This window comes from Chamaea fasciata, unplaced genomic scaffold, assembly GCF_029207755.1.
Source record: "Chamaea fasciata isolate MVZ Bird 193981 ecotype frontalis unplaced genomic scaffold, bChaFas1.0.hap1 SCAF_6, whole genome shotgun sequence".
Classification (NCBI taxonomy): Eukaryota; Metazoa; Chordata; class Aves; order Passeriformes; family Sylviidae; genus Chamaea; species Chamaea fasciata.
In genome coordinates this window covers 70,441,358-70,466,966 of record NW_027094091.1, presented here as the reverse complement: position 1 = coordinate 70,466,966, position 25,609 = coordinate 70,441,358, and the positions used below count along the sequence as shown (strand labels likewise).

At 49.1% G+C, this 25,609-nt stretch overlaps 2 protein-coding genes across 2 annotated transcripts in view; both read right to left on the bottom strand.

The window, feature by feature from the left end:
* Nucleotides 1–9,160, bottom strand: part of FRAS1 (Fraser extracellular matrix complex subunit 1) — a 101,572-nt gene extending 92,412 nt beyond the window's left edge. Inside the window, exon 1 of the mRNA XM_066184773.1 lies at nucleotides 9,137–9,160. Coding sequence (XP_066040870.1) covers nucleotides 9,137–9,157 — 21 coding nt within the window. The 5' untranslated portion in view covers nucleotides 9,158–9,160. The remainder of the gene's footprint in view (nucleotides 1–9,136) is intronic.
* A 9,974-nt stretch (nucleotides 9,161–19,134) lies between these two features.
* MRPL1 (mitochondrial ribosomal protein L1) lies at nucleotides 19,135–23,953 on the bottom strand. Its single transcript, XM_066184772.1, has 9 exons — nucleotides 23,863–23,953; nucleotides 23,619–23,724; nucleotides 23,016–23,262; nucleotides 22,736–22,819; nucleotides 22,420–22,491; nucleotides 22,115–22,226; nucleotides 21,558–21,658; nucleotides 20,100–20,181; nucleotides 19,135–19,402 (listed from the first exon to the last, which is right to left on the bottom strand). Exons 1-9 carry the CDS (start codon nucleotides 23,894–23,896, stop codon nucleotides 19,245–19,247), a joined length of 996 nt encoding a protein of 331 aa, XP_066040869.1. The 5' UTR covers nucleotides 23,897–23,953; the 3' UTR covers nucleotides 19,135–19,244.
* Between the last annotated feature and the right edge of the window lie 1,656 nt (nucleotides 23,954–25,609).

Here is a 25,609-nt window from a genome sequence, read left to right as displayed (position 1 = left end):
TGCCATCATAACTCCTCGGCATTCATTTGGCCGCTCACCCCAGCTGGTGGGGAACAAGACACACAGGGAGAGGGTGTAAATCAGCTGGATGTTACCAGCAGGTGGGAAGGACTCCTTTCCCTCCCTCCTTTTCCCAGAGCAAGGAATAAAGCAGCACGCAATGATTCGGCCATTTCTGTGTATATTGCCCTTATTCAGCAATGCAAGCAGGCTTTTAATCCTGGGACAGGAGTGGGCTTTACCTTCCACTCACACCCAGGAGTATCAGTGGAGCAAGGCAAAATCCCCTCAGCCTCCCCCCTTTTGGTGTGACGTGAAAAGGCGGGTGGGATGAACACTACGCCTTCCCCACAACTGTCCTGTGTCCTGTGCTGTCCCTGTGCCACCATCCTTCCACACATTCCACCCCAAAACGGAGCCTTCCTGGTTTGTAATGCAAGGGAGCCTGTGCTGGTTGGCTCTGCTGAATAAATGAATTCTTGACTCTGCTCCAAAAGCTGCAATTTAACGAAAGAGTAACTTTCGGGGGGGGAAAAAAGCCAACCATGATTTAAAGATTTCTAGTGATACAGAATAATTCATAGCGCACGTCAGGAAACGGTTCCAATGATTTCCAACCTTGACAGTAAAAGTCTACCTAGTTCCTAAGCTGAATTTATCTAGCTTTCGTTTTCTGGCTACTCCATTTTCTTACGAGTAGAAGAGGTTTATTTATAATAATTTCTGTTCCCTCTGTAGCATTCTACAAATTACCCCTTAACTTTCCCTTTGAGAACTGATGCAGACAGAACTCAAGTCCTTTGTAATGAGGAATCATGACTCTCTTCCAGATCCCCTCCATATCTCACCACAAATGAACAGTAAAAAAAATCAGATTAATGTTCCTCCAGCTGTGACAGCAACGCCAAAGCCCCAGTTCATGTCACACTGCTCCTCCTGGATTTGTAATCCCCTAATACTCACAGAGGAATTTCATCACTCTTAACACTTGAGTGTTAACACACCAGGAGCCTCCCAAACGTTTCACAGAATCGCAGAGCCGTGGAATCCTTTGGGGTGGAAAAGGCCTTCAAGATCATGGAGTCCAACCATCAGCTCAGCACTGCCAAGGCCACCACTAAACCATGTCCCCAGGTGCCACACCCACACGGCTTTTAAATCCCTCCCGGATGGGGACTCCACCACTGCACCGGACAGGCTGTTTCCACAGCTGGCCACTGTTTCACTGAGGAAATTTTCCCCTAAAATTCAGTGTAAACACCGCCTGGTACAACGTGAGGCCATTTACTCTGTCCTGTCACTTGTAGCTTCAGAGAAGGGTCTGATCCCCACGTCACTCCTACCTCCTGTCAGGGAATTGTAGGGACCAACAGGGTCCCCCCCCGAGCCTCCTTTTTTTCCAGGCTGAGCCCCCTCAGCTGCTCCTCACCAGACCTGTGCTCCAGATCCATTCCCTTTCCTGGACATGTTCCAGCCCCTCTGTGTGTTTCTTGGAGGGAGGAGCCCCCCCTCTAATTCATCTCTGCCTGCAGCCACTTCTTTGGGAACAGAAACAAAAACACCACTGGCCCTGGCCTCTGGGGCAAGATAAGAAGGAATGAATGCTTTTGTGGTGGGTTCCCAAGCTAAGCTGTTATGCATGCCCAAAAGGACTCATGTGCAAACACGTTTAGTGACTTCACACCATCAATCACTGCTTTCCAAAGCAAATGCAGCTTTGTATTTGTTTTGTGGACAAATCTGTTTGAGACAGACAACGAGGAGCAAGCCCTGAGCTTCTGAACCTCTCCGCAGAGGGTTCGCTTAAATGAGATTTCCACTCCTTGGGGCTGGGACACGTCCTGCTCTGAGGAAATTAAGATGGGTAAAGATCCAAGACACACCAGAAGGGTTCTTTTCTCTCCCAAATACCTTCATCTACAACCCCAGCAAAGGGGACAGGTTTATCAGAGCTGGCCTAAATCCTGAATCAAAAACTTTCAAAGAAAAACCTGTTTTGAAAACAAACCAACCCCTTGATGCACAGCCTCTTCTGTTTGATAAATTCTGCAGGACTTTTCTGTAGCTTTTCTCTTTTTTTGATGCTATTCCAAGGAACTACCCAAAACACTGCCTTTACCAAAGGCCACTCTCCAGATCTGGAGCGCACAAAATAAACAGCAAAACACCTGGCAGAAAAGAAACCTCCAGCAATCTCGAGGGCACAGAAATACAATCAACCACTGTTTAGCTCAGCTTCTAAGTTGGGTTTTTGTTTTTTAAGGGTACACACACCTTGCCCAAAGACTGGAAACAGGAGGTGCATACCTGCTTTTAACACTTCAAAGGGTCAAGCTGGGTGCCCCTTGCTGATCTTCTCCTACGGGACTTAAACTCTGGCCTCCACTGAGCGTGTAAAGTCCACAGGAAAGGCTTTTCCTTTCCCTAGGTCTGTAAAAAAATCGGATGAAACTGGAAACAGGCTCCTGTAAGCGCAGCTATTTAAAAGTACAATGCAAGAAAAAAAAAAAAAAAAAAGAAAGAAGCCTGGAGGAGCTTTTATTTATTCATATACATGCTCACATTAAAATGCCAGGGAAAACAGTAGGAGAAGGAACTTCCTATAGAAAAAAATCCTTGTCACTGATAAAATTTAAAATTTACCCCCTGTGTAAAGGACACCAAAAGATTCCTGCACACCAGTCCCACTGCACTGCTTCCATTTCGAGGTCCCCATATGGACAACACGGTCAATAAAGTAGCATTTGGAACACAAGGAGGCCAAAAGCTCATCAGAAAATCCTCTGGAGGTCTCTGTAAAATGGTGATTAGGAGAAAGGGGAAATGAGGGGAGGCGAGAGAGAAACGCACTTTTGTTTGGATTCCTAAAATTCCATTTTCCAACTCCTTCAGACACAGAGGGATCATCACCTTCCCAGCGACCAAACTGACTGTGCAATGAGAAAAAATAAACCCCAGTGAAGGACCTCATTTGACTTCTCAGCAGTCACAGCAACTGCCTTGCCAGGAAACAGAGACACGAACACAAAGCACAGCCGGGAGCTGTTCCCAGGGAAGCCAGAGGCAAAGCACGGATGGATTTCCAACACTCCAAGTGCCTGGGAAGGCAAGGATAATCATGTTTGATTGGAGCAAGAGTAACCCTGCTGAAACTACTGCAGGAACACGCACAGAGCACAAAACGCAGCCTTTTCTGTCCAACTCAGTCACCAGAACATCACCAGGACACCAGAATGGGTGAAGACCTTGCCAACGCCACAACACCTTTGATATTCCAGCCTGGATTGCAGCCTCTGGATGCCAGAGCACACTGCCCCTCACAAACGTGGCTCATAAGCACAAGAACCACGTGGGGAACTGCATTCCCAACCAGGGCAGCTGAGCATTGGGGTGTCTAACGGCAGCCAAGTGAAGGGAATCCCCATCCCACATTTAACACATCCCCCAGCTTCCTCTCTAAACCTTCCAGATCCAATGCCACATCATTTATGTGTGTCGGCGGGAGCTTGGCTCACAAGAGCCCAAACCTTATGTGTAGGGCCAAGACAAAGGGAAGGAAAAGATTCAGGGCAGCGCCTGGGCTTGCTGCAGATCCCTTGCAAGGGAAGTGAGAAGGCAAATCCATGCTGCCTCTGGAAAACACCAACTGGCAAGGCCGTTGCCAGCCTGCAGCCCCGCTTCATTAAATGAGCTCAGTGGCTGGAAGGCTGACTGCCAGCGCCAGGGTCAAGTGCTCAGCTGGGAAAATGCCCGGCTCCACTGACATCAAAGCACTTACAGTAGCTCAGGACTCAGGAGTGCAGGAACGTGGGCTCCCCAAATAGAAACGTGCTGATCGTGTTTCCATAAGCCTCACCTCCAGTTTCTCCGCGAGGCTGCAAGCTGGCAAGGCTGCAAACCCCACCTAAATCACTCCGGCACCACTTCCCAGAGACTGAAAGATTAAGCGCAGGAACAGCTCTCCCTTGCCAGCACGGGCGGATGTTTCTCATTTTTTTCTGGCCTGCCCAACACTCCTCACGCAACCCTGCTCTGTCACTCCACACAGATGCTGCTGTCAGCACCATCTCAGGGAGGTTTCCCAATATGAATCCCAACAAATCACAGCTTTGTCGCTCCCACATCCTCACGGCCGAGGGTCTGGGTGTGAGCTGAAACGTGGCTCTGCTGCTCCAGGTGTCATCGCTGCCTGATGGGCTTTCCGCCACAGGAAAGCACAGCAGGCTCACTTACGGCACCCCAAAGATATTAAATATCTAAAGCCTTGAAAATATTAGTGGAACCATCTAAAGGGGGAGAGGCTCAATTACCAAGGTTATTTTTTCAGAGGTTGTTGCACAAGATGTGATGGATTTAACCAGATGCTCTCATCAAATATTTCTTGCTGCAGTGCTTGATAAAATAGCATCTATAAATACACTGAAAACCCAATGAATTACAGAAGCATGAAATGACTTCAGTAAGGTTAGAAACGCTCTGGCACCATACAGAATGCACTAAAAATATGAAGTATAGAGACCTCACAGCACCTTTTGCCTAGCACTACAGCTGGTTTTAACAAGGAGGTTACTTAGTGAGGCTGCCAGATGAGGAATTATCATCTCCTCGCTCTGAACATGTGGATTTAGCGGTTATTTGTAGAGGCTAATGAAGGCATCCATATAAACCCGATGCTGAGGAAAAGATTTGACCTTGAAGATCATCAGATCAGGTACCTGCAGAACAAAATGCCTGTTCCCATGCTAGACTAAGAGGAGGGAAACAATCACATACGAACAAACTGCTGGTTCCCTGTACTAGATTTCAATCCTCCACAAAGCCACAGGCTCAAAAGCGTCAAGCACTTCTTGCTGATACCTTGCTGATAAGCAGTGAAAGCCTGGCAAAAATATTTTTGCTTAGAGGGCATCATTCCCTGCTTATTTTTGATAGCAACACTTCCTATTTTAATGAGGAAAATCAGCATCATCATAATAATTCAAAAACTGGTGATGAGAGGGCTTCATGTCCCAAAGCAGTGCTCCTGGCAGCCTGGACACACCAGGCGCCCACAGCCAGCTCTTGCCAGAGAGAAATGCCATCCAAGGGGATAACTGGACAATACAGGATGCTGATCACAGCAGGAAAAGCAGCTGAAGTGCACAGCTCCCTCCTAGGCTTCCAAATTTATGGGTGATGCCTTTTCCCAGGGATTTCAAGAGGCTTGCCTCTGATCTCACAGATATCTCTCTGCCCGAAGCAAGAAGGAGAACTGACAGTCTTACATCTTGTGAGCTTAGATCTTTCCCTGCAAAACGAGGTCAGAGGAGAAGGAAGGATCTGCGGTAACTCCAGCATACCCCTTCTCCAAAGAGTGAAGCCTTCCCACTCTTCCAAAGCCAGTAAATCCTTCTGAAACCCCCTGCAAAGGATCCCGTGACTAGAGAAACTCTACGGTGCGCAGCAGGATGCACACAGGGTCGTTAAAGCCACATCATCTCCCAAAAGAAACAGCAGGACCAGTGTCGAATAATTAAGCCTGCTCAGAAGAACCAAAGTATTAAGGGACCAGACGGAAAAGGAATCCCCAACATTACAGGGGCAAATGACTTTAAAAATCCATTCTACTTTTACCGTGCTGATGGGTACCAGCTATGCTGTGACATCACAGATACACCTGTTACTCACACACCACATACAGAGGACCCCTCCCTGGATTCAGCCCCCAAAAAACCTCTTAGGAAGTAAAACTATAACATGGAGAGGGGGAAAAAAATCACTGCAAAACGCTGCCATGCTGTCACGGCCAGACTTGTGGAGCTGTGGGATGCACTGCTCTTAGGTAACAGGGCTTAAAGCCTAAATTCTGGGACAAGTTCTCCTCAATTTTTAATCGACTGTTGATCTCAATTGGTTCCATTTTATCTAATATGAGGTCTCCCAATGCCTTTGGAAGTAACATATTCGACTTTGCTTTGTCCTAAGGATTTCATAAAAAATTAAACAGGTTTTCATTAAGGTTATTGTTTCATTGTGGGAATTTTTGTTTTAAATAAAACATGGAAAAGAGGCCTAAGAATTACCCTTCGTGTCACTCAACGGAAGCACGGAATTCATTTTTTGGTTTGGAAGATTTCCATTTAACAGCAGACTGAGGCACTTTTAGGGTTCCCTTCCCATAACCACAATGATCTCGCAGTTTCACTGAGAAATTGAGACAGAAAGGAGCAGATGCAATTTTTAAGTGCCTCCAATTTAAAACCAAACCCGGGTTTTCAAAATGGAACACTTTCAGAATTCGTATTTTTAAAACAACAACAAAAAAATTAACCCACTGGAATTAGAGCGTAGCAAGTTACTTCTACTCTGCAATACTGAGAATTCCTTAGGCACTCAAGAAAATCAGGCTTTTTACATCTACAGAAGGATCTATAAAACTGCAAAACAAAAAAGTGGGAAAGAAATTGCTAACAAGTTTGCTCATGTTTTCCCCCTGAAACCACTTTTCCAGGCTCAACGCATAAAAGGATTTACTGCATCCACTAACTCAGAACTTGCTCTTGGCATGTCAGTAATGACAACTGTGTCTCCATCAGCAGAAGCTTTTCATAATTAAACAAGCAACCCTGTGTTTCCTCTGAAGATATAAACAGCCATGAACCACGTTCACCTGATGCATGTCATATCAGTCTCGAGCTGGCTAAGCACCCGAAAGGAATTAATCCCACACGACCACGACCAAATCTGCTCATGCAGAACAACAGGTGAATGAATAACCCAGGAAAGGAAAGGGGTAAGATTCTTCAAGGAGCCATTCTGTTAGAAATAAGATCTCTGGTTTGATACCTGAAGCGTTCAAGTTGCTGATCAAGTTGCCATCTTGCTGCAAGACCCCAACTTTCAGGTGCTGGTGATGTTCCCTAAAAATTATTATCCTTAAATTAAAATCACCCAGTTTTCAGCTTGAAAGGCGTTTCGTTTTGATCTCCATAAAACATATGGAAAGCGGGCTAGGAAACTTTTTTTTTTTTTTTTTGGAGTAAGGAAACATCTGGCTTAAAATTAATCCAGGAAGAAGCCATGTTCAGGATTTATCTTTTGGGGGAGGAGGGAGAGGATTTTTTTCCCCCTGGCTGATCCTCAGAAACACAGAGCCTGGGACTCTCCTTTAGCTGCAGCATGGCAGCTGGTAATAAAAAGATCCTGTGGATGCTGAGCTCCCGGGGTTAGTTAGAGGATTCATTACGGAACGATTCTGGAGTAGATAGAATGATTACAAAATCGCGTCTTTTATCCTAACGGGTCTCCTTAATCTACGGCTCAGCAATAAACCACAGAGCGAGGAGAATTACAGCAGTCTTCCCAGGGAAGTTCTGTTGCCTGCATTCCCACTGGAAGCTATTTAATGTGCATGGCAGAAATATTGGCATCCTGGCATCACAAACTTCAGAGCTCCTGACGGCCCCTCCCAAGGCTGACAGATCCCAGCGGTGACAAAAATCAATGCACGCAGCTGGGAAGAGTTTCAGATTTGGGAGTTTTTGTCTTCCTGAAAACACCAAGGGGTATCTCGGGTGAATCCAGTGGTGAAAACAGCAACAGCCGGAGAGCTGATGTTTGCTGAAAAGGCACAGGGAATGATTTATCAACACCAAACAAACTAATTTAACTATAATGGCATTTTTGACGGGAGAAAAAAAAAAACAGGGAAAAGGAACACAATGAAATCACCCTAGAGATGAGAAAGTCCACATGGGACCACTGTCCAGACACAGTTTTGCCTGAGGTTTACGATGGATTAAAACACTAACAATCTATTTCAAAAGCCTGAGAGGACTTTCAGTTCCTTTTAACTTCTTCACCCCAGATGTTTTGAGGGTGAAGAACAAGGTCTCAAACGCACCCTGGGCTGGCAAAATGTACAATCTGCCAACAAAGTGGGGATCCACTTCCCTCAGCTACCTTACAAAATCCTTAAGCTCTTTGGAGGCCACTGCAAATGTACAGCAAAGTTCTAAAATTTCTCTTATCAATTAATTAGACACTGCAACCCCTCCTCTAAAGAGAAAATGCAAATGGGAATCCTGAACAAGGTTTTGAAAGGGTTGAAGAGAGGGAAGGAATGAGGAAGAGACCTAGCAAAGGAAAAAGGCACTTCGCACGGTGGGGATTTAAAAAGAAAAAGCAAATGATGAATTGTAAGATGCGATTTCCTAAACAGAGCTCTTCAAACGCATCCTGAAAGATGGAAGGCACAACGACTTGGAAAATTCCTAAAGGCTGGGTGATTGTTGAATTCCTGTCCCGGTGAATGAATCCACAGGAAAGCCGCTATCTCCTGCCAAGCCCTGGCATACAGGTCCTATAACTGTTATTAAATGTTAATCATCTACTTCAGTCAGCCCCTGTGGACCAAGAGCTGCCATCCAGGAAGCTCACTGGGATGGTGGAGTGGTTTCAGGTTCACCAATTTCTGTTTTCTGCTAGGAGATTGGATTAGGAGGAAAGCAAAGCAGGCTCAAACTTTGAAGGGTACAAAGAAAGCTTTATGAACTAAACTACAAGAGAGGAAAAAAGGAAAGAACTATAATAAAACTTTCAAACCACTTCTTCCTCCCGCACAACCTTTCTTTCCCTTCCCACTGACAATGGATAAAGGCAAAAACTTAGAACTCAGGTCAGTATATCACCTTTAAAATAGTCTTTCATCAGTTCTTTTAGAGAGAGAGAAGTCTCTTTTGGTCTGCCATGAAAACCTCCCCACAAGAAAGAACAGATCTTCATCTTATCTCCCCCTCTCTGTTCAACCTTCTCATGAGATCACAGCTACTTCAACATCCACTTGCTTCAGCGCAAATGCCTTTGCTCATGTCTGCAATTTAAAAACTCCATCCTCCCCCATACTGCTTTTCATACTGTTTAAAGGGATATATTCCAGTACATCGCAGCCCATCACCATGGCCTCGCAAAAGGATTTCAGCCCAAGACTAGGCATCTCCTCTTTCCCCTCTCATCTGGGACTTGACTCTTCCTTCACTGACCTTAACGTCTTCGTGTTGTCCCTCTGCACGTCTTCACTCTGTCCTCTTCCCTCACTTAAGAGAGGATCACAGCTTTGCAAGTTTCATCTGTGCAAGGAAAAGAGCTAATATCTCACCCGGGGCCTGCAGAGGGTCATGATGGTCAGTGGTAAATTCGGGCCACGCTGGGGCTGTGCCAGGATCTCGGGGGCTCTGGCTGCATTCAGTTCCAGGGGGAATTGAGAGGTGCTGCTACTGCACGAGGGTTCGTTTTCTTGGACAAGAAGGTGACATTTAGAACCACTAAGATAAAAAAAGAATAATTATTTCATCTAAAAATGCGTGCCTCTGCCCCCTTCATTTGCTGGTGTGGGGACGAGAATTCACTTCATCCTCAGGCGAAAAATCCCACATCTAAGGTTCTTTTTTACCTGGTACCTATGAAATAAAAAGCCTATCCCCATCCCTCTGTGTTGCACTGCTGTTTTCAAAGAAAACAAAGAACCACACGCTTGATTCAAAAATCACTTTTATTTGTGATTCTCAGTTGATCCCACCTTTCTGAAACCCACAAGCAGATGAGATTTGCTCCACCAGAGGCATCGCATTACTGTACTAATAAATCTTAACTGCAAAACATCCATGTACACGCAGAGGATGTAGCCCCAGGCTAAGTAGTGGCATTTAAATCATATTATTTAAAAACAAAAATATCCCCACCGTTGTAAGAGTTAAAAAGCAAATCTTTCAACTGAAATATTCAAGTCTGATCTCATTTTTCAGTAGTAACTTCTTATCTTTCTAATAAAAGTAAAATGAAGCTCATTTTCCACTGCCAGTTTGAAATATTCCCTAACCAGAAGTGCTCTGCACTTGCTAACATTTATTTTAAAAGTCACTGAAATTATTCATAGTAGAAGCTATCTGGGAGATTTAAAATTTTGGGGGGGGGAAAAGCCCAGCATTTTTTATTTATTACCTTTCCGCTCTAATTTCTGTCCAGCACAAACACTGATGGAAACAGAAATCTGACTTTAAAAGCATAAAATCGGGATTTCTTTAAACTTCTGACAACAAAATGCACACGAGTGTTTCAAAAGAAAACAGGGAAACAAAAATTTTGGTAGAAGCACAAGTACAGTACCATTTACTGTGAATAAAGCTCAGGCTTTTCATTCTGCTCACAATTTTCAACCCAAAGATTAAAAACATTTTCTTTCCAAAGAAATGCTTCTTTAGTGCTTTATGGTGTTAAGACTAAGGACCCCATTTGTGTCTCAGGAAACTTCCAAAAGAATCTGTCCGGCCAGAAATCCATCCTTAGGGGCACCACCAGCAGCTGGTGCCACAGACAACGTCAAAATGAAAACGGATGTTGCTCAGCTGGACTTGTCTTTCCGTGCTGCAGCCTCTACCAGACACAAAGTCATTTCTCAAGTCACACTCACTCGTGTCACACTGCCCTTCCCCTCATCTTGGCACGAGACAGCTGGCAGAAAAGATGCCGCCGTGGATTTGCTCAACACCTCCCACGCAGCCTGACTTTCAGAGTGACATCAGTGCGTCTCCTCATGGCCTACAGCTATGAAAAAAATAACGTGGATTTTCCTCTTTCTAAGCAAAGGGAGGGGCTGTGTGGTTGTGTGGAGCTGAAAACTCCCTGACAGGAGAAGCCAGAGGGAGGAACACCAAGCACAGTTGGAAATCACGCTCGGGGAAGTGCTTTCCCTCAGAGGAAAGCCACGAACACAAGCTGACCCAGGGCACACCAGGAGCTAAGTCAGTCAAGCAAGAGGCAGAACTTCTGCAGCGTTAACAATTCCAGCAACCCTGCAGTGCCTACATCGCTGCACTTAAACGTTTGATTTATGCACCAAGGGTTTTCCAAGTGACTTCAGAGACTTCTGCGGCAAACAGCATTCCTGCATTTACCCAGGAGCAGCTCTCCTACAGCCACTTCCACATGGAATCACAGAATGGCTTGGGAGGCACCTGAAGACCGTCCAGTCCCAGCCCCTGCCATGTGCAGGGACACCTCCCTCAGACCCAGGTTGCTCCAAGCCCCATCCAGCCTGGCCTTGGACACTTCCAGAGATCCAGGGGCAGCCACAGCTTCTCTGGGCAACCTGTGCCAGGGCCTCACCATCCTCACAGCCAGGGATTTCTTTCTAATATCCAATCTAAACCTACCCTCTTTGTCAGTTTGAATCCATTCCCCTTCGTCCTGTCACTCCATCCCTTCGAAACAATCTCTCTCCATCTTTCTTTTAGGTACTGGAAGCCCACCTTGGAAGGCCAAAGGAGCCAGCTGCCACCAGCTGTTTCCACAGTGCCCCGTGGCCGTGTGTCACACGAGCAGAGCACACATCCAGCTCTGCTCCAGGAGAAACAAAACCCCTGACAGCTGCCGCCTATCAGCCTTGGCTAACAAATCCCTGAACCAGCCTGCTGCGGGACTGGAAGCAGGTCCAGAAGCATTCCAGAGACACAAAGTACCTCAGCCACCCCCTTTTAGCCCGGAGTACCAGAGCAAGGCAGACAAGTGTTACCGAGCAAAACACTGTTCATGAATTCTTAAAAACTGTGATTCTTGTACCAAGTCGCTCGTGGATTACGTTTCCAGGGACACCAGAAAAGAAAATGTGTTGGGTTTATAAGGATGAGGCAGGGTACACCAGACTCACCGTGATCAGCAGAGGGGAAAAAGTGTTAAGCTGTTGTCATTAATAACTCATCAATTCAGGGAAAGAAACACGGAACATATCCTGGCGCTGCACTGATGTTTTACAAAGCACCACCTCCATCCTGACTGGGGAAGCCCCAGCTAGACTGGCTGGGTCCAAAGGTTGGGAGAATTCCCAACCTCCCCAGGGAGAGAGGCGGTTTTCCAGCAGACTGAAAGCTGACAGACCCATGACCTGCACCCCGAGTCCCAAAAAAAAAGCAGCAACTGGAGTCAAGTTCAACAGCAGCCCCTCAAAGCCTCCCCCAACACAACATGTTCAAGCTCACCTACCTCGAATAAGAGGCCGTGGTAGACACAGGCACCTGAGGGACCGAAACAAAAATAAACCAGGTTAGAAGCGAGTAACAGCAGCAGCACATCCAGCAGCGAACCCGCTCTGTCACAAATACCAGCAGCAGTGGGCAGAGACGAAAAATGCAGTTTTGGGGCAGCTGGGCAACCTCTGGATAAGGGACAGGACCTCTGGCCTATTTGGGCTCAAGAGAGGCACAAACAAGGCAGAGATAAAAGGGGGGACCTGGCAAAATTACAGTGAGAAGAGGCAGTGTGAATTCCCACTCCTGCATGGACAACAGGACAGGCTCACAGGGCTCCTCCTGCTTCAGCTTTCCTCCCCACTGGCACCGCTGGCTGAGAGAAAGCTTCTCCAAGCCAGGGACAGAGGCAGTTGTGGATGCAAGCACACTTTACATATTCCACCCCAATAATCAAATGAAAGCTTAGGAAGTAAAACCACGAATAAGGTGAATGACAGCTCTCCTATCGATTTTCTGGGAAACGGTCTTTCTTGAGCAACTACACATTATCTGCCTCCCAAAAGCGTGATGAGAATGTGCAATGAAAACCAGCCCCAGGAACTCCAAGATGAAAAGGAAAGAGGCTGCGGGAAAGGCTGCCCCGAGGGAGCACCCGGAAAAGTCAGAATTTCCTTGTCAAAGAGCGGAGTTTCCCGAAAAATGCAGATTAGACAAATCTGTACTGAAAACCTGGGAGCTACACGTCTTGGAATCAAAAGCTCCTCCTTTGGAGCTCGTCTTCAGCTCAGCTGCAAGAGGCTGTGGAGGCACCATCGGGAATTATTTTCCCTTGCCGAGAAGATGAGCCACAGGAGCACAGTCACACTGCTCTCTAATTCAGAAAACAGTTGCTCTTTTGGAAAGAGAATATAATTTCAAGGTTCACCATCAAGCTGCACCTCAAAATTCAGTGCAAAATGGAATGTCACACATCGTTGGAAGGCATGAGGGGAAAAAAAAAAAACAACCCAAAAATTTAATATCAGTTAGTTAAGAGCAGCACAACCCATCTGTTTTACCCCTCCAGGGCTGGCTGCCTTTTCTTTTTAGCTCACTGACAGCTATAGTTCCTTAAAATACCAGCGTGCTCATCCCCTGCGGGGCCAGAGCAGGGAACAGGGACCATGTAGGACTAGAAAGCAAACTCACAAAGTCTCATCCTCCTTCCCCAAAGAGGGCAAAGACTTATCTCCCTCCTTTACAAGTTACCAAGGGATATTAACATTCAACCCAACTAGGCAGGACATGGAAAATCCTTAGTTCCAAATAAATTTTACTTTTATTCCCAATAAGTGAGCCAAAGACACTACGCACACATTAATTAAGGTTGCTGGGCAACAGCGCCCTGATCGTCCATGCAACTCCAAGTCCCAGGTGTGGTGAACACCTGTTGCAAAGCACACCTGAAAAGCATTCTGCAAATTATGACTTTCACGTACTGAAGCAGCTAAAGAAGAAACCCCCAGAGTTATTGCTGTGGCGTTTTTGTGGGGGACCCCTTGGATACAGGTTGTTGCTAGTGTAGTTTTCTGGTTTGAGAGCTTTTATTTCTGGTAAAAGCGAAGTCTGTCAGAGTGCAACCCAAAGAGGTAATAACCCAAACCCACACCTAGCAGCTCCTTAGCTCGCACACACATCGCTGATTTTAACTGCTATTCGCTAAGACAGCCGCGTCAAACGGGCATCACGGTGGCAGCAGGATTTGGGGAAGAGTGCCACTCTGCAAACCAACAACCCACAGCAAAAAGACAAGCCGCAAAACGACCTAAGAGCACGAACGCGGCCAACCCGCACTGCCAAACTCCCAACACCAGCAGCGCGGCTGCCTGGCAGCATCGCACAACCTTGCGCTGGCCGCAAGTCCGTGCAGCACCCCGAGACAAAACCCAGCGCCCGGCGGCGCCTCCCCGAGCGCTCTCACCGCGCCATCCCCACACGGCAAGTTGAGTCCAGCCGCCTTCTCCTAACACCGGCAGGGGAGGATGGCTGCCGGCTGCCCGCAGCTCCCCTCACGCTTCCCAGGCACTGAGCAGCTCCCGGCCGCCGCATTCCCGAGCCCTCCCCACGGCCGCCGTGGGGTGTGTGTGTGTGTGTGTGTGAGGGCTGCGGCCGGCTCTGCCCGCCCGCCTCGGCCCCTCAGCGCGGGCACGGGCTGCGGGCTCGCTCCGCTCCGACGCCACACGCCGTTGTGGGGCAGCACCCCCTCACCTGGGCACGGCCAGGTGCCCTCCCGCCCGGCGGGAGGGGCGGCCCCGCCGTGCCCGGAGCGGGACACGCGTCCCTCCACCGCCGGCGCTCGGCGGCCGCTCCCGGAGGGAAGAGCCGGGCACGGCTTCGCCCCGGTCCCCCTCACCTCGCCTGTGGAGAAGCCGCCAAAATGGCGGGGGGCGGAGGCGGACCCCCGCCCGGGCCGGGAGCGCGAAAAGGCGGGCAGCGAGGCAGAGCCGTCCCGCAGCCCGCGGGAACGGGCGCCTCGGCGCCGGCTTTCTCCTCAGGGATCCCACCGCCCGCGGGACGGCGACTCACCTGAGGCGGCATCGGCGGCGGCCAGCGCGGCGCTGAGCAGGAGCGGCAGCAGCCCCAGGGTGGCCCCGGCGGCGCTCGGAGCGCCCATGGCCCCGGGCGGCGAGCAGCGAGCGGGGAGCGCCCGCCGGGCCCGCGGCAGGTGCCGGGGCAGCGCCTCGGCCCCCGCCCCGCCGCCAAACTTTGCCCGCAGACAAAGGGGCAGCTCCGCGCCGCAGCCCGCCCGCCCCCCGCCCCGCCCCGGGCAGCGCTGCGCCCTCCTTCCTCCCGGCACCGGGAGCCTCTCCTCCTCCTCTCCTCCTTCTTCTCCTCCTACTCCCCGGCACCTTGCGCCGGGAGGCCAGAGGAGCCTGGCTTCTCCTCCTCCCCGCCGGGCACCTGGCGATGGAGCAGCCTCCGGTAATCCCGCAGCTCGTCCCCGGCCGCGGCAGTGCCGGGATTAGGCAAAGCCAACGCGTTTGTGTTGGATCCGACCCCGCTGGCTTTATCCGTCCCGGTGGCTGGAAGGGAGAGGGCACCCTCTCCTCGGGGTTGGAAGATTCTAATTTGCGGTGTTTTGGGTGTCAGTCTGGGTTGTAGGATTATAACAAGGAGTATCAAAAACCCGGTCTGTTTCCACCTCCATTTCTTCTTGCCATGGCTGCTGCTTTGCTCTTCCTTTCTGGAGAAAATCCAAGTAGGAGTTAAAGGCTCAAAACACTAGCAATCACAAATCAAGCACTCAAAACTAACAAAACAAAACACCAAAATTCAAACTATTGCCCTTACAGCGTTTTCTTGCTTGAAGCACCCACACACACACAGTATGATGTCCACTCAAGAAAAGCTTCCCACGTCACCCCTCCAGCACTGCACCCTCAGCAGATCTCAGAGCCAACGTTCCCAAATTCAAAGTTTGGCTCCTACGAGTCACAGCATAAAGAAAAACAGCCCCAAGTTTGAAGTTACAGCCATTAAAACTGCTACGAGCCAAAGCCTCAAATTAAAATGAACTCAGAAAGTGAGTTTATTTTTACTAGTCTATGAATGAAATGGGTTTTTTTTTTTCCTGCTAATTTCAGCGTTCCTGCTTCATAGCAGCATCCCAGTTCCCACACAGCATAGTTGCACGCAGTTGGTTGCAACAGGGCTGCGCTGCTGCTGCCTCCATCTCCTGCTTGCCCGATTAAATGCAACGATGGCACCTCAATTTGATAATAATTCCCCGCGGTAATTCCATCTGTTCGCTTTTGATTCACTTCCTAATGAACACTACCATCTTGAACTCCGAGTTGCAGGTCAGATTTTTTTTTTTTTCCCCCCTCCCTAGGACTGTATGCCTTTAATCGCTGTGCTGGAACTCCCAAACAAATGTGAGAAGTGAAATGTACAGCGTGGCACCGCCCTAAGACCCAAACAGCGATCTGCATGATGAGTTTCTCTGTGCTCCACCCAGTTAATACTCATCAGCCATCAGCAGAGGGTCGTTTTTTTTGTAAAAACAGGAGCAGGGCGACACAACAACTACCTCAGCACACGCCAGCACTGGAGCAAAGAAAAGACAAAGGGAGAAATTCACAAGCCCCAGCTCCTTTCTAACTCCTCAGGTGAAACTCTGGACAACTTGACCAAACTTAAAGCAGCACCAGCAAGAAAGAACAGGTGGAAATAATAAAAGCCAAGCACACAGAAGGTTCAGTAACTTCATATGAATGTGTCAAGTCCATCTTTTTAATCATTCGTGCTGTTCTTCTTCCTGCTGCTGCTCTTCAGGCTTTTTTAACTTGTTCCCCTAGTCCAGCTACAGCCTCCTCCTCCCTGTTCTGTTTCTCCTACCTTCCTTGCTGCTCTTCTGAGAACACTGCTCCAAAGACATTGTTAAAAGTCAGAAGAACTCAACACCCATGGCTTTCGTAATTTTGCAGATTTACCCGTTCCACAATATGAAGGGAGAGCTTTTCCCTCTAGAAAACACTCATTTCCAGCATTTCTCAAGTTCTGCACTTGGTGCAAAAGGCTTCAGATTTTCAGAAATTCAAAGTTAGGATGCGAAGGACAAAATTTTACCTAACACAGAAGCAGCATTTCTGAGTCTATTTACAGATTAGCAGCGAATAAAATTATAAAATAAGCTTCACGCTCTCTCAGGAGAAATATGAGATAGTTCTAAGTCTGAAAGCTCGAAGGGTGCAACTTGCAAAGCAATGACCCAGCTGCCAGCTGCTGCCACGGATCTCAGAAATACCAGCACAAAAAGTCAACTGGGCTTGTAGAAACAAAGCACTTTTAGCCTCCCTTTTATCAAACCTCCAGGCAGAGGTCTGTTTTCTGCAAGATGGTGCGAAAGATCCATGGGAGTCAGACATACCTCGTGTTCCTGGAGAGCTGGGCATGTGCTGGCACAGGCTTCCACAGAACAGCTGGAGAAACGTGGTTCTGAGAAAGATCCCTCTCTGGCAAGTGAACGAGGTTTTTATGTGAATTCCCCACTTCCGGAGTGCCTGACGGTTAAATATTTTCCCAGGTTTTAACTGGGTGGGGGTTTTTTTTCAATTTTTTAATAAGCCCTTTTAAAATTAATGGGATTGGCCCACGAAAACAACGTGGCTATTGCAGTGTCACCACATATGAACTCAACCCAGCAACCCAGTAGCAGTACCTGGCAATTTGGGAAGACTGGCATTTTCCTCTGGTTTTCCAAGCAGTCTTGGAGGTGACACACTAACAACTCTCCCTTCGTGTCCTGGTGGGATGAAGCCTTTAGTCACCTGCAAGCTGAGGCAGTGACAGAAGTAACTGCTTGGAGAAGAATTATGTTTATCCCTAGAACTGTTTTTAGTCAGCCTCAAGAGCTTTTTCCCCCCTCCCCTGTCCTATTTCAGTCAATCCAAATTTTCCCCACACGGACAGATTTTTAGCTTAGCCTGGTGAAATCAGCCTCTCCCAGAGTTTGGAGGCTGCCAAGACCAGTGGTATGGCAGAACATGGAGAAAATAATCGTATTTAATCATTCAGAACACCCATCTCAGCACTAAAAACCTGTAACATCCCTGCCCTGCTCCTCTAACTGTGGCAGAGCTCACAGCCCAAGCCTCGTGAACTCAGTTTGACCCACGCAGATTCCAGGTTCTTTGGAGTGCCACAAACTCCCCTACAAGTCCACGCTGAAGCCGAGCGTCAGCCTAAACCCTGCATTCCCCACAAATGCACACAGGCTCCTAGGACAACTTCTTCCTTGTTTGGGCAAATGTTTCTGCGTGCACTGACCGTGAATCCCGGCCCTTCTCCTTAGTTAAACCAACAGCAGGTTCAGATAAAACAGATCTAAAAGCCATCATACATCATCTACCTGCATTGCTGAAGGCGCTGCAGCACCCCCTCTCTTCCACAGGGATTTCCTGAAGCCAGCAATGCCATTGCAGTCACACCTAGTGTGACAATTAAAGTGGTTTCTAAGCCACGCTGGCCCAAAACCCACACGTACAAGCCCCACGCTGCACGTCTGGGGACTAAGCTTGTAGAAGAGGAGTCTTCCTCCCTTTCATCTCTCCCCCCGTGGCAGTCAAGCATCCCAGGATAAAAAGAAGTCACAATGCACTCCACAGCTTGTACAGCCCTGTTCCAGCACGGCACAGACCAGGGGCATTATTCCTTTGGCAATCCGTGGCGCAGTAACACGCGTTCAGAACCGCACCTGAAAACCTGCTGAGCCCATGAGCTCCTTCTCTTGCTCCCCCGACCTCCAGAGGTCCTGATTTACTGTGTCCCCAATGTACTTGGATTTTCCAAGTACAGATTCTTGCAGGAACGTTTGTTATTCCGTGGTTTTATTCTCCAAGAGCACACTCAGCAGTCTGAGGGCTTCTGATTCAAGCTCACCTGTTCATTTCTAATATTCCTTACACGTGTAAAGCCTTGGCAGTGAAGATATTCCAAGTGCACAGGCATTGCTTTTCTCACTCCCAACACCAAAAACCATGGTGTGGGAAACCTCCCTACACAACCTAAAAGGAATTTTTTTTTTATCAAATTCTGAGCAAAGCACCCCACGCAACCAAAAAAACAATCATCAGCACGGCCTGACAGGAATCGGTCACCCTGACTGACAGCAGCCAAATGCTTCAGATGGGAGCTCAAAGAATTTCCATGCAGGCAGATCCGAGTAACCTCTTGGAAAAATTACCTCCAGTAACAGGAATGATACAAAGGCACAAACTTTTCCAGATTTGGACCCTGTTGTAAGCAGCCAATCCTTTCTGCGACCATCTTACATTTCGGGGTGCAACTTTACGTGAACATGTGTTTAGGAATAGACCCTCCCCTCCCAAAAAAAAAAAACCACCCGAGAAGAAATTCCAGCACCAACACAGGAGAGAAGGGCGGGAGCGCCACCTCCCGGAAAGAAAGCAGAGAACACCGGGAAAGAGCCGGGTCTGCAGCTCCTAGTCCAGAAAACCAGGCGAGGAAAACACATCAGAGCAAGGCGCACGTTCACACCCCGGCCCCCGCGAAACACGTCCAGCTCTTCCTTAGGAAAACCATTTTCTTGGTTCTGACAACAGGCTCCAGTTTGTGACAACGTTACACCGGATTTATACGTGAAACCCACAAGTTCCATTTATTTCCTGTTCTCACAGAGCACGGTTGGAATGACACCATTTGCTTCCCGAGCTCGACCACCAGGTCTACAAGGAAAAGACATCAGGTACTAACAGATTCTTGGACAGGTTGATCCCCGTCGGCTGCATTTTCCTCTTCTTTTTCTTCTGTTTTCTCCACTTGAGGCAGGATTCCATCGAGGTTCAGCAGCAAACCTTCGCTGGTGGAGGATCTGATAACCAACCTCTGCACAATGGGATCTAGGAAACACCAAACTGGTCACTCCACCTCCTTCCACATCTCCAGGCTGACTGCTCTCGGCAAATGTTTTCAATCAAGCAGTAAAAGACCTCAAGAGCCAAGCTTAAACACTCCAAATCAGTAGAAAAGCTACCCAGACCAGAAAATATAACTAATCCTTACTAAACTGGGCTGATGCAAATTGATTTAAATCCATTAAAGAAAAACCCAACCAAAACACTCCTTTCTGCATCTACTTGTTGTATTTCAAGTCAGGCAACCCCTTATAGTTTTTATTTGGGCTCCTCAAGGCACGTGCACTCGGCTTTTTATGGTCTGCTCTCTGCAGCTACTATGAACAGCGTCACTGGGAGAGAGGTAAGATCATTCTTCTGGCAGACATTAAGCAAGTATTAACTCAAAAAGAAAAACGGGGTTTCAGCCTACACAAAGCTTCTTCCCTAAAATTATTTCATGAATCGCCATTTCCTCTCCAGCTAAGAAGATGCCCTTGGCTTAAAGCTGACTTCATTTCCTTTGTACATCCTTTTGCTAAGGAATTAAAACAAAACAACAGCTTTTCCCTTGGAGGAGCAGGAATTTCAGAGGTACTTTGAGAACAGAAAGGTAATTTAATGACAATCCAGTAAAGAACACCAATCTCCCACTTTTGTTTGCTGCAAGCTGAAGAAGCACATTAGAATGACGACTCCTTACCGAAATTCGATGGCTTGAAGGTGCAGATATCGTGGATAATTGTCTTCAGATTGGCAATTATGTGCTCAGTAGGCATATCCAGCTGCAAAAGGATAATGCCAAGTTGGTTATGGAGCCCAGGCGAAGAAATCTGAAAGCACTGGTGTTTATGTTTATTCTACACTTGGACAGATTTCCTTTTGTCCCTGTGAGGGAGTGACAAATCCCATTAACAGCCATATCCAAGTGACTCAGGGAAAAGAAGTACTTTATACATGCTGATATGCTCGCTGTTCTCCATATTTCTGCTCAGGACACGAAATTCCCAGGATTCTGTGACAACACGTAGCCTTGAGGGGTGAAAAATCTTTTAAAAAAAATCAATATATATATAGAAGTGCTTTTGCAAAAACCTTGTTAAAATTAAGGACCTGGGCAAAGAAGCTTCGAGAAGCAGCTGTGAAACACCACGAAATGCATCAACTCCAAAAACATCAGCACCTGAAGGTGAAGGCCTTGAGAGCTTGAACAGCATGAAACCAATCAAAAGAATCAACTCATCAGCCCCACAACGAAGAGAGGTAATGCTCAGAGGGCTCCAAGCGCTACAAAACAGTTCCCACATCCAAAGGAACATCCCAGCTCCCAAACCAGAGTAAATCCTTGTGGATGCACACCTATCTTGCTGTTCCAAGTGTTGAGCACTTCTCCCCGGAGCAGCACGAGGTGCTGTAAAAAGGCTCAGGTAAGTTACTTGTTCCCTTTTTTATTTCTTAATTAAGCTTGACTCCCTTCAATAGCAAGATCCGTAATTCCAACTACACACAAAAATACAGACAAGGAAGCCAGTGCACAGCTCAGAGCAGCTAATCAGAATCAATAAACTCATTAATCTCCAACATTTCCAGGCAAAGCTTCAGGTATTCCCTACCCTTCCTTCCAGTGCCACCCTCAGCTGGAGGAAAACTAAACAAGAGGCAGGATTACAAAGACACAAAGAACCAAAAAAAAAAAAAAAACCCACCACAGCTTAGGGCAGAGAAAACAAATAAATAAGCCAAAATTAATGTTTTCACACAAACAATTAACGTTTGTGTAACACAAACGGTTCTTCCCTTCCACTCCAGTCCACAACTACAGTTACCAAAAATTAGAAGTCTTTAATTATTTGGTTAAAGCAAAGACTTTTTGACTCTCCTGTGCATATTGACCATGGACTTACAAACCTACAGTTTATTTACTTACCAAACCCCCCCCCCCAAAAAAAAAAACCCAAAAAAAAACCAAAAAAGAAGTTTAAAACCAGCTAAAGATGCCACACGACAAAGAGTTCTAATTTCTTCACAGGTTAGTTAAGGAAAATGGTCAAAAGTCTTGAGAAACAGATTGAAAACACGTTTGTTTGGGGTTTTTTTCCCCTCTTTGAGTACTACAGTTCTGCTCAGGAGAGAAAATTTAAGAGCTCTCTACACAACTTACTCTGGCTATCCTTGTCTTGATTACATTCTCATCCTGTACCGTGTACTCGTGGCACTCTCTGAAGAACTGCAGCATTTTGGGAATGTCACTGCCCAGGGAGTCTATCCAAAAAAAATAAAATAAAAAAAAAAAAACCAAAACAAAGGAGTTGTCTGAGTAACACTTATTAGCACAGGGAGGTGTGGCAGCAGTAAAGAGATAATTCAGTCTGTTAATTAAGGCGAGTGAACACCTCTCCAAAATGCAGTTTCACAGACAAGACAACAGTGTCCTCGCTGAGATTATAAAAACTGCTCTCATGTTCCCTCCTCCCCCATTCATCAGGATTAAAAAGCACAAGGGCAGCTAGCAGCCAAATTTATTTGGGTTCTAATCCCGGATTTCCCTTAGTAGGAAAAAATGGGTTCCTAAAGTTACCTTTACCCAAGACAAGTGGTGCAGTCACCTACAGCCTAATAATACTGGAAGGAACTGTTCATCCTCACCAAAAACCACCTCAGTGGCACCCCTGGGGCTCCACCTCCCTCAGGAATCTGTAACAAAGAACTGCTGCTTACTTCTCCGGGTGCTGGGGTACTTCCTTTTCAGTTTGTTCCTCAGGGGGATCAACTTGGGTATTATGGCGGGGACAGCCACGTAGAAATCAGCCTGGATCTCATCCTCCAGGATCTGCAACGGACACAATTCCACAGGTCTGATTCCAGCTGACCTACACAAGTGTCCAAGCACAGAAACCCACCCCTGACTCGTCACCCTGGCTGCTGCCTCCCAGCCAGAGTTCACAGGGTATCAGGCTTCCTCCCCAGGCCCCAGTCCCGTTTAAATCAGGGTATTTCTGTAATTCTTTGAGAAAGATAAGTACCCATTTCATCAATTCAACCCCTCCCACGATGGCAGCTCCGTGCTCTCGAGCTACTTCAGCTTCTTGCACACTCTGTTGAGAGAGAAAAAAAAATTACTTAGAAACAGCTGGGCCACCAATCAGGCTGCTGGGCTTCTGTCAGTGGAGCTCAGGGAGACAATTCCAAGGAACTGCGTCCAAAGAGTAATCAAATAAACCCATGGGAGCTCTCTGGGATCGTCTCACACAGACAAAAGGATTAATTGGCAAAGGGCGGCTGCAAGAATGTGCTGGACACAGAAACCCCACGAGAAGAAAGGAATCCTGGCTCACCCACCTCTGTGAACACCAAAACCTTGTTCACCTCATCGGTAAAGCGATGGGGAAGAGCGACGCTGCTGGAGAACGGATCCACTCTTTTCTGGCAAGTGAATTAAAAAGAAAAAATTAAAAATAAACAAGATGAAATCACGACTTGAGGGTAAAGGACACAATCACAGAGAGCTGGTGAAAAGAAACCGCAAACGAGCGGAGGGACTGCAGCTGGTCCTCACCAGTCTGAACAGAGCCAAAAGCTCCCCAAAGCGCCAGAGCTCCCACAGCCTCTCCCAGCCCACCTTCTTCTGCAGCGCCATATCCAGGAACACGCTGATGTACACAAACTGCTTGGGGTGGGTGAAGTCCAGCTCCTGGAACCTCTTGAGCATGCCCACGGCCTCCTCCAGCCCGTAGGAGGGTCTCCTGTAGAGCCATGTCAGGTACACGTCGTCCACGGGCTTGGTCATCAGCGCCCGCCTGCGGGGCGGGGGCTTCTCCTTCTCCTTCTTCTCCTGCCTGCTCCTCCTGGCGTCCTTCTTGGCGGCTCTAAACACCAGAGAACCCCAGACACCGTGTGAGTTATCACAGGGATGGCGAACTAAACAACAGAAAGCCAAGAGAAGGACAGGAAGGGTTTGACACCCATTCCAGGAGCTCAGCAGCCTTCATGCCGACACGTAACCCCGCTCATACCCCGCAAAAGCACCGCGCCAAGCTCTCCCAGTGCCATTATCACGGAAAGCGCTCCCTGCGAGTCCGGGCTGTTGTCCGGGAGCAGGCGGGATGCCCCCAGGGCCAGCGGGCTGTCGGACCAGCACTGTGCACACCAAAGGCCCCACAAACCCCCCCCGCACCACCCGCACGCCCAAGGCGGCCTCCTGGGATGCCGGGCCCGCACTCACTTGGCTGCCGCCGCGTAGGGCCGGGCGGCCGCGGGGCTCGGCACGGCGGGGACGGCGAGGCGCTGCTGCAGCCCGGGGAGGACCCGCCCGCACCGCGGGGCCAGAGCTGCGGGGCAAGAGCAAACATCGCCTCAGACAAGCGCCGCGGCCTCCCGCACCCCCGACCCGCCCGGGCAGGTCGCCCCTCGGCGGAGGGGCGGCGGCGGGCGCGGCGCCCGTGGGTCCCCCAGCGCGGCCTCCTCACCTCGCCACAGGCAGCGGGCGCCGGGCGCCGCCATTTTCCCAGGCCGCCCTGGCGCACCGCCGGAACCGTTCCCCGCGGAACCCGCTCCCCGAGGCCGAGAAGAAGCGTTCCGGCCCGGCGCTTCGGCGGTGCGCCACCTGCCGCCGTCCCCCTCCGCCCGCCGCGCCCGGGCCTGCCGTTCCGCGGGTGCGCGGGCTCCGGCGCCGGCCCGCTGCCCGGGGAGAGGTGACCCATGGCCGGGGGCTGGTTAAAAGCCTCCAGCTCGCTTCTTCACCGGCCTGAAGAGGAGCCTCAGGGCACAGGCGGGGTTGTCTCGTAGCGCTGCAGGCCAAACTGGCCCACCCTCCCCCGGAATCAACATGGCGGCGGCTCCTGAGGGCGGCCAGGGCCGCGGCCCTCGGACATGGGGGCGTTGGCGCCTGTCCAGCCACGTCTGCTCGGCAGAACGTCGCCCGTCTAATGCTCAGTATTGCCTGCTGCAAGCCACGCGTAATTCCAAAAGGAGATTTTCTGGCGGCCACCTCACCCCTATTCCCCAGCGGACTGGGTAGGAAAAGAGATGCCTGAACCACTCTCCTGGAGCAGCATCCACTTACAAAGGCTTTTTAAAACCATGTCTTGAGCTGTTCAGGTTCACACCACAAACCATAACGGAAAAAGGGGGCTTTTATTCCACACTAACGTGCTTTTGACTAAAAACATTCCAGTCCTGTAGTTCTTCCTCAGCCAGTGCGTGCCCAAGGATTTTTTAAATTAGGGACATGCAGCCATGTAAACTTCCACAATCGAATCACGTCCAAGAGTTTTTAGATCGGGCATATGTAAACGTAAACACGTAAAATTCCCCAGCGGATCCGCGTCCAAGGATTTTTAAATCAGGCACAGGTGGCTGCGCAGAACAGGTTGTAACAAAACTGTGTTCATCCAGTCCAACTCCCGGCTCGGTGTCCTGGGAAAGGACGGAGATGGGGAGGCGTGGGGGCAGCAGGAGGCAAAGGAACCCTCCTCGGTTAAAAAGCCTCAGCTGAGGAGTGACAAACATCTGTTTAAAACTCAGGGGGGGGGATGAAATGATTTTGGACGGGCACTGGGCACGTGTGGCACCTGTAGATGGACGTGAGAGGAGACTGTTCAACGTGCACCTGTGGCCAGGCGACCCTCACCATCTGCCCGCAATCCGCTGCAAGCCTCCGGCTTTTCACACGGGACATCCCTGCTGTGGACTTCGGATTTCGGGAGAGACACGGGCTCACAGTTAACGTGCACCCATGCCCAATACCTCCCCACTCACTCCACGGCCTGTTCCCTACCAACACCCCTTCCTCCACGGCTGAGGCACCTTCTGCTCTCCGGCCATCAATGAACCTCTCGGGTCCAGCATGAGCCCAGGCACCTGCAGTAGGAAGAAAATTCCAATTAAAAGCCCGAGAGCCTGATGTCTTGTCCCTCCCTGCGGCCCCCCCGCCCCGACCACTTGTTGCTTCCTCAGACGCTCCCTACGAGGGATGCTGCTGTGTCTGGGCGGCGATGGGCTTTAGCACCAGAGCCACACTCACCTGCGCCTCCCCGCCCCGGCTGCCCACGGGGACCCGTGCCACCGACACTCGGGCGCCGAGTAAAAACCCCGTTACCGAGAGGAGGAACAAAGGCGTCAGGCGCCGACGAGATGCCCGCACGCTCAAATCCCCGCCGAACGCGGCGCACCCTGGATTCCCGGGTGGACTCTTCCTTCTCCCTCGGCAGCGCG

Bases quoted from the DNA above. Each gene is read 5' to 3' on its own strand.
- MRPL1 (XM_066184772.1), bottom strand. From the start codon at position 23,896: ATGGCGGCGCCCGGCGCCCGCTGCCTGTGGCGAG. The intron at 22,227-22,419 runs GTACTTATCTTT...TGTCCGTTGCAG, and splicing joins GGGTTGAATTGATGAAATGG to ATCCTGGAGGATGAGATCCA. The intron at 19,403-20,099 runs GTAAGGAGTCGT...GGTGTTTCCTAG, and splicing joins CTTCAAGCCATCGAATTTCG to ATCCCATTGTGCAGAGGTTG.